The 18,327-nt window shown below is 45.9% G+C and overlaps 3 protein-coding genes across 6 annotated transcripts; all 3 read right to left on the bottom strand.

The window, feature by feature from the left end:
- Nucleotides 1-5,452: 5,452 nt before the first annotated feature.
- Nucleotides 5,453-6,718, bottom strand: LOC120710689 (factor of DNA methylation 1-like). Its single transcript, XM_039996288.1, has 4 exons — nt 6,635-6,718; nt 6,320-6,409; nt 5,940-6,227; nt 5,453-5,788 (listed from the first exon to the last, which is right to left on the bottom strand). Exons 2-4 carry the CDS (start codon nt 6,401-6,403, stop codon nt 5,519-5,521), a joined length of 642 nt encoding a protein of 213 aa, XP_039852222.1. The 5' UTR covers nt 6,404-6,409; nt 6,635-6,718; the 3' UTR covers nt 5,453-5,518.
- Nucleotides 6,719-6,723: 5 nt separating this feature from the next.
- On the bottom strand, nt 6,724-7,786 carry LOC120709937 (protein INVOLVED IN DE NOVO 2-like). Its single transcript, XM_039995554.1, has 2 exons — nt 6,925-7,786; nt 6,724-6,824 (listed from the first exon to the last, which is right to left on the bottom strand). Exons 1-2 carry the CDS (start codon nt 7,784-7,786, stop codon nt 6,724-6,726), a joined length of 963 nt encoding a protein of 320 aa, XP_039851488.1.
- Nucleotides 7,787-9,381: 1,595 nt separating this feature from the next.
- On the bottom strand, nt 9,382-14,682 carry LOC120707531 (protein INVOLVED IN DE NOVO 2-like). 4 transcript variants are annotated; one of them, XM_039992449.1, is made up of 8 exons: nt 14,519-14,671; nt 12,758-12,861; nt 11,692-12,608; nt 11,382-11,563; nt 11,015-11,104; nt 10,633-10,920; nt 10,303-10,515; nt 9,393-9,964 (listed from the first exon to the last, which is right to left on the bottom strand). In XM_039992449.1, the coding sequence occupies exons 3-8, from the start codon at nt 12,584-12,586 to the stop codon at nt 9,737-9,739; spliced, it is 1,896 nt and encodes a 631-aa protein (XP_039848383.1). In that variant the 5' UTR covers nt 12,587-12,608; nt 12,758-12,861; nt 14,519-14,671; the 3' UTR covers nt 9,393-9,736. The 4 variants fall into 4 exon arrangements, with proteins under 4 accessions (XP_039848381.1, XP_039848383.1, XP_039848382.1 ...); XM_039992448.1 differs by lacking the exon at nt 12,758-12,861 and adding an exon at nt 13,151-13,195 and having other exon boundaries at nt 14,519-14,670; XM_039992447.1 differs by lacking the exon at nt 12,758-12,861 and having other exon boundaries at nt 9,382-9,964; nt 14,519-14,682.
- Nucleotides 14,683-18,327: the final 3,645 nt, after the last annotated feature.

Raw genomic sequence — 18,327 nt, 5'->3', positions numbered from 1 at the left:
TCACAGTTAGTGAAGGTGCATGTAATGAAATGTTCCATTAGTATAATTTTTACCACCAAAAACACCCACTGCAGTCTGCATGGTCCTGCAAGAATACTTCAGAGTTAAAGATTAAGTAATGAAGGCTCACTTTAAAAACTAAGTACCATTGAAATTTACACCCATACTACACTATACCTGAGCAACTCCTTGACTATCAGCAAGCATGGAGTTAACTACAAGTATACATGGCCATGCAGCCCGCAGCCCATCGGCACGGCCCGCGGCCCGGTGTTTTGGCCCGGCCTGAGCACGGCACGGCCCGAGGCACCGGGCAGTGCCTGGGCCGCCACCCTGGCCCGTGGCACGGCCCGAGCACGGCCCGGTGAAAAGGCCGGCCCGGTGATGGCCCGGCAGGTAGCCTGCTAAGAGAAAGAGCCCAACACACATAGGCAAGAAAAAGAGCCCAACCAACCTCACAACCCAACCCAACCTTATCCCTTCCTTGGCTCCCTCGGTGTCGGTCGCAAGTTGTGAATCGCAACTTCCCTCACGGCCTCACCACGCCGCCGCCGCCCGTGCATCTCCCCTCCCCCGCCGGCCGTCCCTCACACAGCCACATCCAGCGTCTTCGTCTCGTCCCCGTGCACCTCCTCGGCTTCTCTCCTCCCCGCGCCCGAGCAGTAGCAGCGCCCCGTCACCATGGCGACCGTCGCCATCTCCCGCGCGGCCACCGGCCATGGCCAGATCTGCGTCAAGTGCTTCGCCCCGCCGACCATCGACGCGACGGCTCCGCCCCTCCCCGCCCCGCCGACCTTCGCTGCGGCGGCTCCGCCCTGCCGGTCCTTCGGTGCGAGCTGTGGCGTGCTCGCGGGCGGCACGGCGGCCGCCGTGCTTTCGTGCCGGCCTGACGGCCCACGGGTCATGCCTTGGGCTGACAGCTAGGCACGACCACGGCCGCGGCACGGCACGGCGGCACGGTGAGGCACAACGGCGTGCCGGCACAGCACGGCACGACCGGGCCGTGGGCCGGGCCGTGACGGCCCGATGGCCATGTATAACTACAAGTCAATGAATCAATCTGACCACCACCATATTAGGCCGGCCTTTAGCAAGTATCACTGAATACACCGATGACACTAACAATTCATCAAACAGGAAGCATAGAACAAATGAAGCTAACTATTATGTGTCTAAATCCAAATTAATCAATGCAACAAATGAGTAAAGGCATCCTTGGACGACACAATATATGAGTCTGTAGTCAATCAAAATGATTAGATAATTGAGCCCTTGTTAAATCATAAACCATATAAAGCATGCGAAGATAGCAGACAAAGTGATTACCCTTCAATTTGAACTGAATAGCTCCGTGGCACGATTACCTTTTAGCACTAAACCCAGACCAATGTTTAAACAAAATGGTTGCTACCCAGGACACAGTGATTGCCCTAAACAACAAGAAAGAAAATATTGATTATTCCACTTATGTGCTACGCTTCCATGTAGAATAAGAAAATTGGTTCATCTTTCACCTCCAAAATATCTTGGGTAAATCACGATGCTTCCCTGCAAAAAACACATAATAATAACTTCGCTTACCACCTGCACAACAAGTTAAGAACTCATGTCGTGAAGAATGCACATGTACACCAATCAGATTCTTAAAAAATGCACCAAAGAAAACAAGCAATGCAATTCACACATGTAGAGTTGCCCTCGCCAGCAGGCAAGCACATGTATTTCTGTAGTGGGGGCACAAGGATGGATGACAGCTATGCGGCAACAACGACATGGGAGGGGGTCAGCACTAACCAGGCATGGTGCAGTTTCTTCCTGCCGCCGTCGACTCTGCGTGATTGGAGGGCGACGGTTCCGCGAGCGGCCGGCGGGGGCAGAGAGAGCTCGGAGATTCGTGAGCGAAGACCCGCAGCGTCTCGGCCCGTCGACTCCCCCGACCTGACTGGGAGGCCGGCGCCGCATGGGATAGGCTGGTGGGTCATACGACTATTCAAACAGCGAACAAACAAACAAGGATAACCAGCGGCGAGGAGCACGGGTAAGCCGAGCCGCGAAGGAGGGGACCCAGCGAACCGAGGCGGCGAGGAAGGAGGGGAGGGGTAGGATATGGCAGCAATGCGATGCGAGCTGACCTTATCGGGCTGGAGGTAGACCCTGTCGCAGAAGAGCAGCACGACACCGGCCTCATCGAGCGCGGCAGCCTCGGCGCGCGTCCTGGCCGCGCCGGCCTCCTGGCACACGCGCAGCAGGTCCGCGTACGGGATCACCTCCCCTTCCCCGAGTTGCTGCTTGAGCGCGTCGACGTTGGCTAGCCGCATCAACCGCCGTGCCTCCGCCGTTGCCACCTCCTCCTCCTCGTCCCACCTCGCCGCCTCCGCACCCAAGAGCGACGCGTAGCCACGGCTGGGGCTGCAGCGCTGGAGCGCGCACGGCGAAGGTGACCACAGGCGGCGCGCGTCGGAGGCCCCGCGCCCGGCCGGAGCGTGGCCCGCGGCCGCCACGGAGAGCACGACCAACGCCGCAGCCGCCCGCTTCTGGTGAGGCTTGAGGGGGAGGCGAGAGCGGCGGCGGCGGGGCACCGAGGCGAGGGCGGACTCGGTGCCGGGGTCGGGCTCGGGTCAAGGGTGCGGCGGCGGCGGCGGTGGCGTAGCACAGGGGTGGGCGGCGGGGGCAGAGGAGTCAAGCGCGGGGGAGGGCGACGGTGACAGCGATGGGGAAAGATAGGGCGACAGAGGCGCGTGGAGGGGGCGGGGATGGGTGCGGCAGAGAAGGAAGAAAATGGGGAGAGAGCATGATTCACGACGTCGCGAGGGCGCCGCGAGGCAGCAGCGGCGCGAGGGCACCGCGACCAGACGTTGCGCCGCGACCCCAGCGCGATCTCGGCGGTGATTGAGGCGTGATGAGCGGGAGGGTACGAGAGGAGGGTAGAAAACCCATTGGTGAAATAAAAAAACGGCGCAAGGGGCGCGGTATCGCGGCTCCACGGGGATGCGCGACGATTTCAATCTGCCATCCTCCCCTGTCAAACATTTGGTGCTTCCAGGTGGGCCCAAAAGTGAAGGTATGTGAGGTGGGTATGGGGCTAGCTTTGGTGAAGATTATTTCAATTGTCATGGATCCTTATAGTATAGACTCATCACATCGAATGTTCGGACACATGTTATGGAACATTAAAAGCAGTTAAAAAATAACTAATTACACAGTCTAACTGATTAGCACGAGATGAATCTTTTAAGTCTAATTAATTCATAATTAGATATTATTTGTCAAGTAACAACAAAATATGCTACAGTATCAAAATCAACAACTTTTCACTAATTAAACAGGATCTTAGGGCCCGTGTTGTCTGCTAAGACAAAAACGAATAAGGGCCTCATGGGTGGCTCACCATCATCTACTTACTACTACCGAGTGCTCAAGCCTCGTGCGCCAAAACATCGAGAACAACAGGTGGAGAGCAGACAGCAGGGTCGAACGCTACTACAGTCTCCAGGTCCAACAGCTCAGCGGTTCCTCTTGCGCGATTGCCACTGCTTTATGATGAACTGAACGCCTTCCGTCAGCGTTGCTCTCCGGTCTGCCTTGAAGTTCCACATCACCGATTTACAGTACCTGGCGCTGCCATTGTACTCGTCTATCTCGAGTAGCGCCTTCGTCACTGCTGCGTAGACTTCTTGACCGTACTCATCTTTTAGCTCCCGGAGCTTCGCTTCGTCCACGATTATCCTCTCCTGCATCACTGTATCCTCTCCTGCATCACTGTAAGGAACATGACCCCATCTAAACCATTGTTTACGATTTTGGAGATTGAGTGACAACATAATCAATGAGACTAACAAGTTTGTGAGATCACATTTGTAGAAATCTTTAGGTCCTATGGATATGATTCAACAAGTCTAATTCATCGTCAAGACGCAATATCCAATCTATCGTCGAGACGCCATGTCCAATCCACCATCAAGATGACAAGTCCAATCAGTCGTAAAGGTGCCAAAATATAGTGGAAATCCAGAGATTGCCGCGACAAATTGGACGAGAAGATGCAGTTTCTGCTGCACCGGTTTCACCGATGCCCCACCATCGGAACATCCGATGGTTGTCGGAAGAACCGACGCCACTGCATCGGTGTAACTGGGCGTGCATACTAAGCCAAGTGAGGAAAACTCAGTAGCACCGGTTTAACCGACAGACCACTCAGAGGCACCAGTGCAATCAACGTACTATTGTCCACAGACGATGTCAAGTGCGCAGCAGCCAGGCCTTTCAGCACCGGAAGAACCGATGCCCACCAGAGCAATGTATCAGTGCAATGACGTCAGCAAGATGCAACAGCTATATGAAGATCAAGTGTCACCGAAAGTTCCGACGTCATAGCATCGGTTCAACCGATGATCCCTGGAAGTTGCTGCAGCTGTGTCAGAGAGGCCAACGGCTATTTCAGAGCGCAGTGTGACCGGAAGAACCGATGCCCATACACCAGAAGTTCCGATGCCTACGCAGAAAACTAGCCAACGGCTAGTAATGGCTCTCTTGAGCTGGTGGCCTATATATATGCCTCACTCCGGCCATTTTGAGTTTGCTGGAGTCCCAAGACATCACACACATATCCAAGAACACCTCCAAGCCATCCAAGAGCATAGAGATCAAATTCTTAGTCCTTAGCACAAGCTTTGTAAGTGTTAGTGCTAGGTTAGCTCCTAAGTGAGTGAGCAAGAAAGGTTGAGATCCTTGTGGCTGGTTCTAGAGTGAACCAATAAGCATTACGGTGCGTCGGCCCCTTAGAGCATTTGGTGGCTTGCCGGCACGTCATCGACCCTCCGGCTTGGTGTGGAGTGGCGACAACAACCTTGTACGAGGGACGTGGAGACCCCCTCTCCTTTGTGGGCAAGCTCCTTAGTAGAAAGCGGGATCAAGGTGACCGTGATTGTGTTCACGGAAGAGACTTGATTGTCGGGAAACGATACTCTTCGTGAGTACTTCAACAACTTGGATGTAGGGGCGCCTTTGTGGCAATCCGAACCACGGGATAAATCTTCATGTCGAGAGTTTACTTCCTCTCATCCCTCCTCTTTAAGCTTCCGCATTTCATATTGCAATTTTTGTGCCTCTACTTTCATAGAGTAGTATATTGATAGGATTGGCTATAGGTTGCTAAACTTTTTTTGGGATGAGGGTTTCATACTAGAAGAACCGTAGTTGCACATCTAGATAGTTTGTTTTAGTTCAAATTTTTATGCAAACTAGTTGGAGCCATAGGTTAAAGTTTTAGAGTGCCTAATTCACCTCCTCCCCCTCTTAGGCTAGAGCACCTAACCTCTTTCAATCACGCCATTGCACCATCAGATGTCACGCAACAAAAGTTTGGCAATGTTTATGTTGGCCGAATTGGACTGCGACCAGCAAAGTAAACAGGGAACTAGGGGTGGGTGCCCAAGTCCAACCATAGCCGTGAATTACTGCAAGTACAGTGGTGTGGTACAGAACCTAGCATATTGAAATTTCAAACATTTTTCTTCTATTAATACAAAAGTAAGTATTTGAGAGAAAAAGGTAACAGTGAAGTAAAGATTTGTACCGGCTCTTTCCCATCAACCTCGACAACCTTAATTGGATGCCAATTTGAATTTATAATTTGAGCTTGCCACTCTGAACAAAGTTCGCCAGCACGAAGTCCTGCATCACCTTCTGACGGCCTCTGTAAACAAGCATTTAAGAAAGGTTTCGGATCAAGCTGCCCGACTAACTTCATTCCTATATGCGCCCGGCAACTTGTTGAAAGCTTAAGGCCCTGCATAGCAAGCCAGAGATGCCAGATCAAAGATGAGAGATCAAGAAATCTAATGCAGAACACAGAACAATTCACTCTCAATCTCTTAAATAAGCATCACAGTGTAAAAAATGAACACTGCAGAATTCGATCAGCAAAACAAGTAACATACTTCTTCCAGTATGTCTCGAGCTTCTTGTAACATAGCGTTGCTTTCCCTGTCCTTGACAATCAGAGTGTTGGTGTGTGACTGCATTTTTCCCAGTTCATCCTCCTTTTCTTTCAGCTTCTTATTCAACTCATCAATTTTATTCTTCAATTCTGAACCTTCACCGTATGGCATGTGCTTCATCACACTTAGTTCTCCCTTCGTCTGTTGTATTTGAAATTCAAGGGTCTTCTTTTGATAAAACTGCTCTTTCAACTTCTCAATCTTGTTTAAAATATCCTTTTTCTCTTGCTGCAGTTGACATATGTTAAGACTTTCACAAAGACATTATTTTGAAACAAAAGCACAATAGAGTATGACAAAAATGGGACATAGACACATACCACTTGTTGTTCTAGACGCTTCAGCACATTCTCCTCGGCTCTTTCTTGTTCTAGCATTGCCATCTTAAGATGTTTTGATGTCATAGCATTCTGAAACAAGCAACATCAAACTATGTTGGAGTGCATATTTCCAGAAGCACTTAGCCAAACTTTCACCACGGTGATACCAAATCAAGGTATCTCATCAATCGTTTCAAAAAAAAAAAAAGGTATCTCGTCAAAAAGGATTGTAACAGAAGCAGCCAAACAAAGGTGGCTAAATGAACCAACTTCACCAACAAAAGACGGGAAGAATAAAGGCAAGAAATCACACACCAACCGCTTCTCCTGTTCACTGCTCCTTCTATCATAGTTACTTCTCACAGCAAGATCACAAGGCTGTTTGGTTCTCAAGTCAAGTTCATTTATCTTGGAGTCCAGTACTCCAGTTCAGAACGCAGCTTTTTGTTCTTCTCAATAATAGCCAGTGAACGCATGCGAGCTTGCTTCTGCTTCTCACTAATACCTGTTACCATTCAAAGTTGAAAAATTGGCATATGGTTGAAGACAGAAAAGGCATGATAATTAGAACACAATGTAGACTAAAGCCAAATATTGAATCTTACGTTTTTCATGCGACAGTTTAAGCTTTTCGTTTTCCCTGACCATCTTGTCAAGCGACTCAATTATCCCATTGTATTCCCATTCAAGCTCATTCAAATGCCTATCCTTTACCTCAACTTGGCTAGATAAATGGGACACAAGTTTACCTGTTTTCCGTACTCTTTCATTCTCAAAATCATTGATGGTTTTCAGGGTACCACTTTTTCTCAAGTGGGCCCCTGTTGGTCCATGAAAAATGTAATCTTCATCCATTGCAACCCAGCCGAAAATCCCTGAGTAGTCATTCTTTTTTTTCTTCCAATCTGCTTTACCATGTCCTTCTGCCATGAAGTACCTTCCAAAGGCCTGTGCATTTTCAAATCCACTCCAGTCGTTTCCGAATTCAATAATTGCAGTCCCTGTATGACCTCTAGCATTCCATAAAGCAGTGACCTTTGGCGGGCAAAAACATGATAGTTGCTCCTTCAACCTAGCTGCACTTGCTCCAACCCGATGGCCATTTTCCCATTTGGTAGGCACGTTAACTAGGACACCCATCCATGGCCAGACATACTGCTTACCTCTGTTCTCAGGGAGTCTTGGCTCCACAGCTACCTGCTGGGACTGTGGCTCAGATGATTTACCATGGCTATTGTTCAAATGCTTGATGAGAGCACTGTGGGTTGCCTTCACTCCAGAGTTGGTTGAGGCACCTGCTACTATTGAGGCGTGCCGAAGCAAGCCATTTATACTGCAATATCCCTTTCTGCCAGAGCTACAGAAGGGGCACTTGTACCTCTCACCATTTTTAACTTTCAAATCTCCTGAAATCAGGCCTGCATAAGTTTTGGCTTCCCACTCATCAAACTCAGAAACTTCGCCCATGTTGTGACCCATTCTGAAGTGAAGGGAAAAGCTCAATAATCTACACAGGGAATTGGTTAGAAAATAGTAAGAACTTTCTGCGTCTATTTGAGTTTGTACACTTAAAAGTTCTTGAAAAGAACACAAGTATAAACACATGGATGCAAACCATATATGCACTGCATTAAAGAACAAAAGAAACAAACTTATTTTCTGAAATGTGTACGAAATCAACAATCTAAAGAAAACTAATATCCGAACCTTCGTCCCAGGTTGTGAGTTGTGATCTATTTTGATAATAAACGTTTTGTGAACTTAGCCAAAATTTTGAGAAGGCACATGAGGATTTCGACTTGCGTGTGGTAGGTTGTTTTGGGCAATGGTAGAAGCCAAGGTGACAACAATACACACACAAACACCTGTATACTATCTTGAATAGAGCAATTGCCTACCGATTAGCTACAATGCAGAACAAAATAATGTAGCATATGTGATATGTTTGCAGCACGCACCTCTGTTAACTTGAATTTACCTCTATGAGGACCATCTAGATCATAAGCTTCGATTAAGGAAAGATAACCAATCATTGTTGACAGTGGGATTTTCAGCACAAACAACAGGCTTATACCAACTATCAAGGGTCCTTAACCTCTTCATCGTGGCCAAACAATCAGCTAAAGCCCAAGGATTGAATAAGCCATAGTAAAATTTGAGAACAAAAAATAGGAGGGATCAGCCGATCAACGGAAATGCTGTCCAATCTAATCACAAAACGACACGATTGATTGATTTAATTAAGCCCTGCTGCCCTAGCTCTCCCCAACCGATCAATCTAATCACCAAGTTGCAAACTTGCAATGGAGAGGAGCGTACCCATTGGCTCCCTGCAGGTTGCGGCAGCAGCAGCGGACGGCGCCGGCGCACCGCGCCTCGGCAAGAGGAGGGCCCGAGCAAGGCAGAGACGCCGGGCAGGGCACAGAAGCGCTACAGGCTCCCAGGTCACGGCGTCGCGAGCGCAGAAGGCGGAACGGCGCCGGCAAAAGTCGAAAGTCGAAACGGTGGCCATACTCATGCGTCGCCCCAAGTATAAATACAGGCCTCGGAAGTTCACCAGTCTCGCTCTCACGGTCCACGAAGGTCGTAAATGTTCAGTGTGAAACTGTGAATAGAGACTCGGTTTGACCGTAGAGATCTTTTTTAACTCATGGTATGATAAATACTCCTTCGCAATCATGTTTTGCTATGATGAGTTCTAGAACATAAATTAAACCCAACCTCCATGATCACATTTGCAAGATCCTAGGATTCCTTGAGCAACAATACACTATTTCACTGGGGAATTGAGTTGTAGTTTTTTTTTTATCATTCCTTCCTTTTGAATTGGCTATTACTCACATCGAAAAACAGCTTTATTATGAGGATTATCTATTTCTTGTTCATACAATCCCCTAGGACCAGCACTGAGTTATATATGATCCCCTATTGTTCTGTTAAACTGCTGTTTCACATTATCTATTCATCAAGTGAATGGAGAGATGCGAACAGAGGCGAGCGCCACCAAACAGTGCAATGCAATGCAAAACGAAGCAAGGCAAAAGGCCAGTAAGCCAATGCAGTTGCTAAACCAGAGGCCCAAGCATGCTTTATTAATTATTACGCGTCTGCACGTTCCACGGCTATCTCCAGACTCCAGTACAAAGAGAGGCGAGAGCATCCTAGACATTACTACTACGACATAGTTCAACAGAACTACTTACATAGGCGAAATAAGAGCATCCACAGGGTTCACTGACCCTGATGCTGATACTGCAATGAGCATCAACTTATGTTCTACTAGGAATAGGTAATGGACGTGGTCCCATGCCTTCTCATCATGCCGTATTGCAGGTATCAACTGCACTCACGATGAAGAAACATGGTGTTCAGATCGGATGGAAGCCAAACAAGCTACAGGGCAGTGGAAGATTGAACTCAGCGCTGCTTCCTCCTGTTTGCTCGCCACTGTTTCAGGACGAACTGGACAGCTTCCTTCAGGGTCACCTTTCGGCCTTCTTTAAAGTTCCACAGTTCTCCCACGGGATAGCTACCCTTAGATTTGTACTCATTAATTTCACACAGCGCCTTTGTTACCAATGTGTAGATTTCTTCCCCATGTTCTTCTCTGAGTCCTCGAAGCTTTGCATCATCCTCAATTATTTCCTACAGCACAGCATGCACCACTTGATGTCAAACAAGGTATACCCCAGGTAACATTTACAAAATGCAAGGCATCATAAATTGGACAAGGATCGAGGATACATGGTTCACTAAACAGGGAAGTGAATGACAGAAACACCATCTCCTAATAAGCTTAGGACAACCCATATCATTGCACAGGGAGGGTAGGAGGGAGGGAAAAAATATCCATGCAAGTTACAGGATATAACCGTTCAGGAAAAGCAAATTGACAACTTTCACTGGACAGGATAGCATTATCAATAACTAAAAAATATAAGCTAGGGATGTGTACGGAAGTAGTAGCAAACGAAGATTCATACCATCTCCTTTCCATCAGCCATGACAATCCTGAAAGGGTACCAATCAGGGTTTTTAATTTCAGCTTCCCACTTTGAACAAAGAAAGGCAGCAGTAACTTCTGCGTCTTCTTCTGAGCACTTCTTTCGGCATGCCTTTGAAAATGCTTTCAGATCAAGTTCACCCATTCTCTTGATTCCTATATGTGGCTGGTCACCTGAAATACCAAGCAAACCCTGCATAGCATGTTGTAGAACAAAAGATGAATAAAATGAAATCTCATCACCAACATAAGTCACAAAGATCTCATCAGTGAACTGTGAACACCAGTTAATTGATGTAAGGTAGCATACATTTTCTAGCTCATTCCGAGCTTCTTGCAGTTCAATGTTGCTTTTGCTTTCTTTAATAACCAGAGTTTGGTTAAGTGACTCCATGCCATCCAGTTCATCTATCTTTTCTTGCAATGCCTCACTTAGCTCATTAATTTTATTCTTTGACGCCGAATTTTCATCACCTGGCATATGCTCCATCACTTTTAGTTTTCCCTTCAGCTGCTGTATTTCTAATTCAAGCTTTTGTTTTGCATCCAATTGCTGTTCTAACATCAGAATCTTCTTCAAAGCAGCATGTTTCTCTCTCTGCAGTTTCCCGTTTCCATACAGTAAAACCATCATAAGACACATTCTTCATAACTTAAAGCATTGTATCACAAAAAGGGGATCAAGTACATACTTTTTGTTCTTCCACAAGCTTCAATACATTTTCATCAGCTTTCTGCTGTTCCAATGTTGCCAATTTAAGATGGCTGGATCTGATAGCATTCTGAATTCAAGCAACAACTAAGAACATAAGTTGAATGGTTATTTGTAATTCATAGTGCCTAATCATCTGCACTATAGTACCCTAGTGCTGTAGTGCCAACTAATATGAAGATGACTAGTGTTATTTTACTGAACAAAGAAAACAACGAGTAATATGAAAGAGTTGCTAGCAGAAAATAAATATTATCTACATGTACAAACTAAGAAGCACTCAGAAAATCAACTCTTTCCATTCTGTTAAAAAGGGAATATGAAGAAAAGGTGGAGAAATCACACACCTTCTGCTTCTCCTGCTCAATGTTCCTTCTGTCATAACCACTTTTTGCTGCAAGCTCGTCAAGCTGCTTGGATCTCGCATCAAGTTCATTCATTTTTGTCTCAAGTTCAGAACGCAGCTTTTGATTCTCATCAATGATCTTCTGAGAATGCCTACGAGCTAGTTGCTGCATCTTGCGAATTTCTGGTAATGGCTATGCTTATTAAGTGATCGTTAAGAAAATGAAACTTTGCAGCTGCAGAAGGTAGAAACTGTATATACAACTAGATCTCTTATGGAAAAAAATAAGTAGCAAAAAAATTGAGATAAACCTTCATTGTATGACTGGAGAAGTTGTTCCCTTTGCCCCATCATCTTCTCAAGAGATGCAGTTGTCTCACTGTATTTGCACTCAAGCTCCTGTAAATACCTATTCTTTACCTCAATTTGGTTAGCTAAATTAGCCACAAGTTTGTCAGTCTTACGCGCTTCTTCCTTCGCAAGATCATTGACAGATTTTAAGTCACCATTTTTTCTCAAGTGATCCCCTATCAGCCCAGGAGAATTGTAATCTTCAGCCCGCGCAAGCCATCCATGAAGCTCTGATCCTTGATTCCTTTTTCCATTCCAGTCCCTTTTTCCATATCCTCCTGCTGCGAAGTGGCTTTCGAAGGTCCGTGCATTTCTGAAACCATTCCAGTCCTTTCCAAACTCAACAATAGCATTTCCTGAATGACCTCTAAAAGTCCACAAAGGGACGACCTTCAGTGGGCAGAAGTGTGATAGTTGCTCCTTCAAACGATTTCCACTTTCTCCAACTTGGCGCCCATCCTTCCATTCGGTAGGCACATTAACTAGGATGCCCATCCAGGGCCACACAAACTTCTCATCTCTGTTCTGAAGAGGCTGAGGCTCAACAGGAATTTCCTGTGGCCGTAGCTCGGGTGATTTAGCAAGTTCATTCTTCAAATGTTTGACAAGGGCGCGATGGGCTGCCTTTTCTTTTGCCTGTCGATTAGGTGCTGCACCTACTCCAGAAGCATGCTGAACCAGACTACTTTTGCTGTAATTGTTCTTCTTCTTGCTGCTACAGAAGGGACAGGTGTAACTCTCTCCATTCTTCTTGACCTTTAAATCTCCGGAGATCAGTCTTGCATATATTTTGCCTTCATAATCATCAATCTCAGAATCACTGATTTCTGTATCTTCATCAGAACTGTGATCCATTTTCAAAAGGTAATTTGCTAACCTAACCAGGAAAAAGAAAATTAAGAACATAATATCCAGTCTATATTTTGAACACTTTACATTTTGAAATACCAATAGCGTATCAGAACTCATAATACTAGAGAGTATGTAAAAAGACATAGCAAGCATGGAATATGGACATATTATCACCCTTTAGCATATGGTTGACACCAACTAGGACCCTATAGGTGCAGTAGGAATCCACTTCGGCTTTCATCCTCGTTTACCCAAAAGGGTTAACCAAGCAACCAGCACTACAACATTTGGAACCAAAAGCATTATATGCTACTCATAACACAAATAATAGTCTGTTCCTTTGATTCTAGATGCCATGAACTAGATTTGAGTAATTGGACAACTTGGGCAATACACCAGTAGACTGGGTGTGCTCAGTGCACCTGTGTTCTACTCATGCACGCTGTAAAATCAGCATAGTTTAACAGAGAGATAAGTACGGCCACATTGCAATTTCTCATCTTGTTAAAAGTTTTAAAACATTTGTCCATAAATAGAATGCAGATCATTAAAAAGAAAAAATTCCACCTTGCAAACCATATAAATTATTCCGAAAGTCCAACAGAGCTTCAACTTCAGTTAGATTAATCCATAAAGGAGGGAAAATATGCCAAAACATCAGTTCATCACCTCAAATGCAAATCAATAACAGCACGAAAGTAAAAGGTCAAGAACAAATAATCCTATTTCGGAAAGAGAGAAAATATAGTACAAAGTAAAATGTTAGTATACAGCTAGAAACAGCATAGAGCAAATAGCAGGGCACAGAAACATACTAAGCTTTTAAATTTTAGAAACAACATGATCTAACTATTTAGACAAATAAAACAACTGCTCGATATCAAAGGATTTCTCCTCGTAACTGAAAGATGGGTTTGATACTCAATATTGCAAGTGACAGTAAGCAAGTCCTCAGATGAGTTCCCTATGAAGAATTTCCTTGTGGATCTACATGCTCAACGTTCATTAAAAAATGTTAATATTTAACATAACAAGACATGGCACCATCAATATTTATTGTAAAAGATAAGTTGGTGGTGATGATGCTGGTTCGCCTTAAGATCTTTATGGATGATAGAACCAGCTATATGTGCATCAATGAGGGTTGAGTTACAATTTCACTAGGATTGATGCAATTTCCAGATTTTTAAGGATGGTTCCTGCAATCGATAGAATTTGAAATGTTGATTTAGTGTACACTGCAGGTTCGTGCTCCAAAAGCACTGGCAGCCAGCTCATTTACAGTGGGGAGATCACATTATTTTATCTTGCAGGATATGGTACTACAATCCTAGACCTGTCAAAATGAGCACAAACACTTGCTAGTGGCAAACAACTCAAAAGCAGTAACATTATAAGATATCGACGAGGGCACACTTAAACAAGGAGCAATACAGATCTCGGTTCCTTCCAACAATAAACTATTGATTTGGTTTAGTGAGAATTGGATCTATTTTACAATCAAAAGAACCAATCTTAGGATCTATACAAGCAAAACAACAAGTTTTTGATATGTACATCAAAAGATTGCACTTCTCAGCACCTTACCACTTCTGTTAACTCAACATTAACTCTGACCATTATACCCTTTGTTGAGAAAAGGATTTGAGCAGCAGTACCGCTGCGCTCAAGCCCCCGTTTCAGCACCATTTGACAGGATATAAGAGGCCATATACAACAAGATTCTGGAAGGTGAAAAACACATCGAAGTAGGGGCGGACCCAGCATAGTACATGGGTGTCCCCATGTATATATACCCGATACTTTTTGCAAACGAAATCGAAGTTAGTAGGTAGTATATTGTAACTGGATTCAGATCCGAATACGAATAGTTTTTGATAGGGTTTGGGGTGCGCCGTCTCGCACAGCAGAAGGAAAGACAAGGGGCCGGCATACCTGGAGGATGCTCGTCGCCGGCAAAGGGCGTGACGAAGACGTGAGAAATGGCGCCGCCGCTAGGGAAGGAAGAGCACAGGGAGGAGAGTCCGAGAGAAAGGAAAGGAGATGAACCCGAGGCCCCGAGCCCTGATGAGCGGGAGGGCCGTCAATGAGCCGAGCTCGAGCGAGCCTGCCACCTCAAGCTGGAGCATCCCGAGCCGAGGTCGAACGGAGGCCGAGAAGTTGTTAGAGCCGTTTGGCAGGGCTCCAAATCCGGCTCCGAGATCGGCTCCACGTCAAACCCTGCCAAACAGGGTGGAGGCAGAAGCTCTGAAATTTCGGCTCTCTCGAGCTATTTGGTGGAGGAGCCCCAAAACGTGACTCCGTGCGGCTCTTTCGGCACCTCCATCCTGCCTGCCACCTTAGCCCCTCGAGAGTTGCTGGCCTCTTCACGCCTGCACCTCCTCACGGCATCAGGCTCCTGCTCCTCGGCCAGCCTCACCGGCTCCAGGAGGTCAGCCGGCAGCCGGGTAGGGCGGGAGGCCGGGCGACGGCGGGAGGCCGTGGCGAGGCGGGCAGGAGGGAGGCGGCAAGAGCGCGTGGCGCGGCGGGCCACGGCAGGAGGTCGGGCGGCAGCGGGAGCCCGTGGCGCAGCGGGAGCGTGAGGCGGTTGGTGGGGCTGACGACGGGAGCTTTGAGGCGGCGGCGGCCTTGGCGAGCGACACCGCATCGGTGGCCGAGCTGGCGCAGAGGAGTAAAGCGTGGATCGACAGATGTCGGGTAGCGCTGAGGGGAAGGATGCGGTGTCGGTGGATGCGAGAGAAGGCTACGAAAGAAGGCGGAGCACGGACAAGGAGAGAGAAGGAAGTTAAGAAAAAATAAGAAGGAAAGAAAAAAGTAAGAAAAAAATATATGAGTGTAGTATAGTCATTTGACCTTTCTATGTATATTAAACAATTAGGAGGAGCTATTTTGCCAAAAAAAATTAAAACAGCTTTAGCTCCCCCAGGGAAGCTGCTCCGCCAAAAGAGCCAAAATCGTAGTTGTTTAGGAAGAGCCATAGCTCTACCAAATAAGCACTTATTTGAGGCATTATTTGACCGGTTTTGAATAGTTGAGGGGGTAGAACACCCAATTTTGTAGTTCAGGGTTGAAGTATTCCACCCTTCATAGTTGAGGGGGTGATGTAGACTTTTTCCTAAAGTACTAGATGAATATACACAAAACTTGTGAAATCTTTATTATTTTGTCTTGAGAAGTTATTGTCTAAAGAGGGATAAAATGTAGTGAAGCATACCGAAATTTTTAGATAGAATCAACACAAGTAAAAACAATCTAGAAGCTCTGTAGAAGCAAAAGATTCGCAAGAATAATACACAGTACGTACAACACATATATTGGCATGTACATTTATACCTAAAATATCTTATTTCTAAATTTAAATGATCACGTCATAACCACGTAAATGAATAACATTTATGAAATGATGCACAAAAGTCATAAGGAAAACAATTATTTAACTTGTGGAATAATTTATATTTCTAACTAATCATAATGATTTTATTTCGAATATGATGAAGTACAAAAACATTTTTAAAGGGCTTGATCCGCCATTGCATCGAAGGGAGAACAAATGTAAGGACCACTCGACAATAATTCTAGGCCCTCGTCCACTCATTTATCCCTTTGCAAAGCCATGTGTCTGTGCAAAAGATTATAGAGGTTTAGAAGAGGCAACAAGGCTCAAACCCTTTCGGAACCAAAACAAAATCAATACGACTCAAATTCGGATCGATTGCTCAGCACTATGAGAGAGGAAAACCCTAGAGCTTTAGAACCACGAAATTGAGGAGTAAGATGGAGAAGGGTTACATACAGTGGAGGGGAGGACAGAGGAGGTAGCCGTCGTCGGGGAGACGCGTTGCCAGTCGCTTTCGCGCGTCGGGCTGCTAGGCCAACCAAGCACCTGAGTAATTTTTGGAAAGGGCAAAATTGAAAGTTTGTAGATAATGGATTGACTAGAAAAATAGTGTTTGGTTATGACTCATGTGTTTTTTCTTCCTTTTTTTATAGGATCATCTGTCTCACATCCCTTATTTGGTTACGGAATAAATTGGCTTCTAGGAGTAATATTCATGCATACAAGAAAAAGAGCCGAACAACCTCATCCAACTTGGATGGCGCGAACTCCTGCACCTCCAACCATGACCATCTTCGATAAGATGGGAGCATGACTAAGCGAGAGTCAAGCATAAAAGGGATGCTCGGCGGGGCGGAGGGGAACCACCATTCTCACTTCGTCGCTCGAGCGCCGCACCGCTCCCGCCAAGTTCCTCACCGGCCACTACTCACGAGGGTACTCGAGCTCAGATCCATCAACGGCAAGGATGAGCCTACTGTGGACCGATGGGGGTGACAACAATGATCTTAGATCCTTGACTTTAATCAATGTTCAACAAGGCGATAGATGGTAACCTAGGTGGCGATAGCTCGTCGTCAGTGAAAGGAGGGTCAGCATGCCATCCATGGTGGTCGTTATGCAGATCCACTTAGGCAGGGATGTGTGGGGGATGTTGGGCTATCGGGCACCGATAAGGAAGGACGGGACATCGAGCGGAAAGCGGCGTCGACAGAGGTGAGTGGAGGTGACATTGGGCAGCGGCTGAGGAAGAGGTGACGACGGCGTACAACTACAGTGTTGTGCGGTGGAGGGACATCGAGCGGCGGCGCATTGGTCCTCCGGGTCGCGGGGATTAGGGTGACTAATGGGAGGGTTTTCAAGCCAATAGATAAGGTGGGAGAAAGGTGTTGGCTATTCAGACTTGGCCTTGAGTTGCTTTGGTAGGCCTTTCTGTCCAATGCTTGGCCCAGATCCTTTGTCTATTTTATGTATAAGTACATGTTATAAGCATCACCTAGGAAATACCTAGAAAATGCATAGAGAGCGCCTAACACCTTTTGTAACCTTGACTTTAATAGTGCTCCACATGACTCCATATTTCACTCACGAATAACCCATAGTTGTATCTTTTGTGAACCTTAAGAGTTAAAGTCAATCTTTCATTCATTCCAGTCTTAACAATACCCATTATCAATATGTTTTATAGTAAGCACAAGTTAATTTAACATTCTAAGAAACAAAAAGGATTAGAATATGTTCCTACATCATCTAAAGGGTTCACAATACGTACACGCAACTAAGCATGTGCTGACCAAGCTGCAAAAGAAGAACGCTCGATGAGGCTGAAGTCTTTGCATGCAGAGGCGGAGCTATAAATCAAGTTGCACTAGGGCTGCACCAATGGAGATTGAGATATATGGGTTGAAGATACATAGGTTAATTTTCACTATATACCACACAGAGGTTAATGGAGTTTTGTGGGCTGAACCCGGGCTGCACCATCCCTCCCTGGGATCTAGATCCGCCCCTATTTGCAACGGACATGGGTGTAGGTGTTGGTGTCCGACTCGTGTTGGAGTATCTAATGCTTGAGATTTTTTTAGGACATACCAAATACCACTTGAAATTCAATATTTGTGTCAAAACCCAACATAGATTTAAGCTATCTTACTTGGCAAAAAACGTTAGGACATGGGTCACTGAGTAACACTGACAAGAAGCCCTAAATTAGCAAAACCAATAAAAATTTTAGTAATAGGATGATAGATAATGGAGTTCCAAAGTAGGTAACAATAGAAATATAAAGGTTCATACAAGGTGTGCTGCAACTTTCTAGGCAGCTTATTGCGGTATATACTAGCAGTACCGAGGTACTAAGGAACATCCTGCCACACTATGTGTCTTGGGCACGGATGATTGAGGACTT

This window comes from Panicum virgatum, chromosome 5K (assembly GCF_016808335.1).
Source record: "Panicum virgatum strain AP13 chromosome 5K, P.virgatum_v5, whole genome shotgun sequence".
Classification (NCBI taxonomy): Eukaryota; Viridiplantae; Streptophyta; class Magnoliopsida; order Poales; family Poaceae; genus Panicum; species Panicum virgatum.
This window is presented reverse-complemented; position numbering and strand designations above follow the sequence as displayed.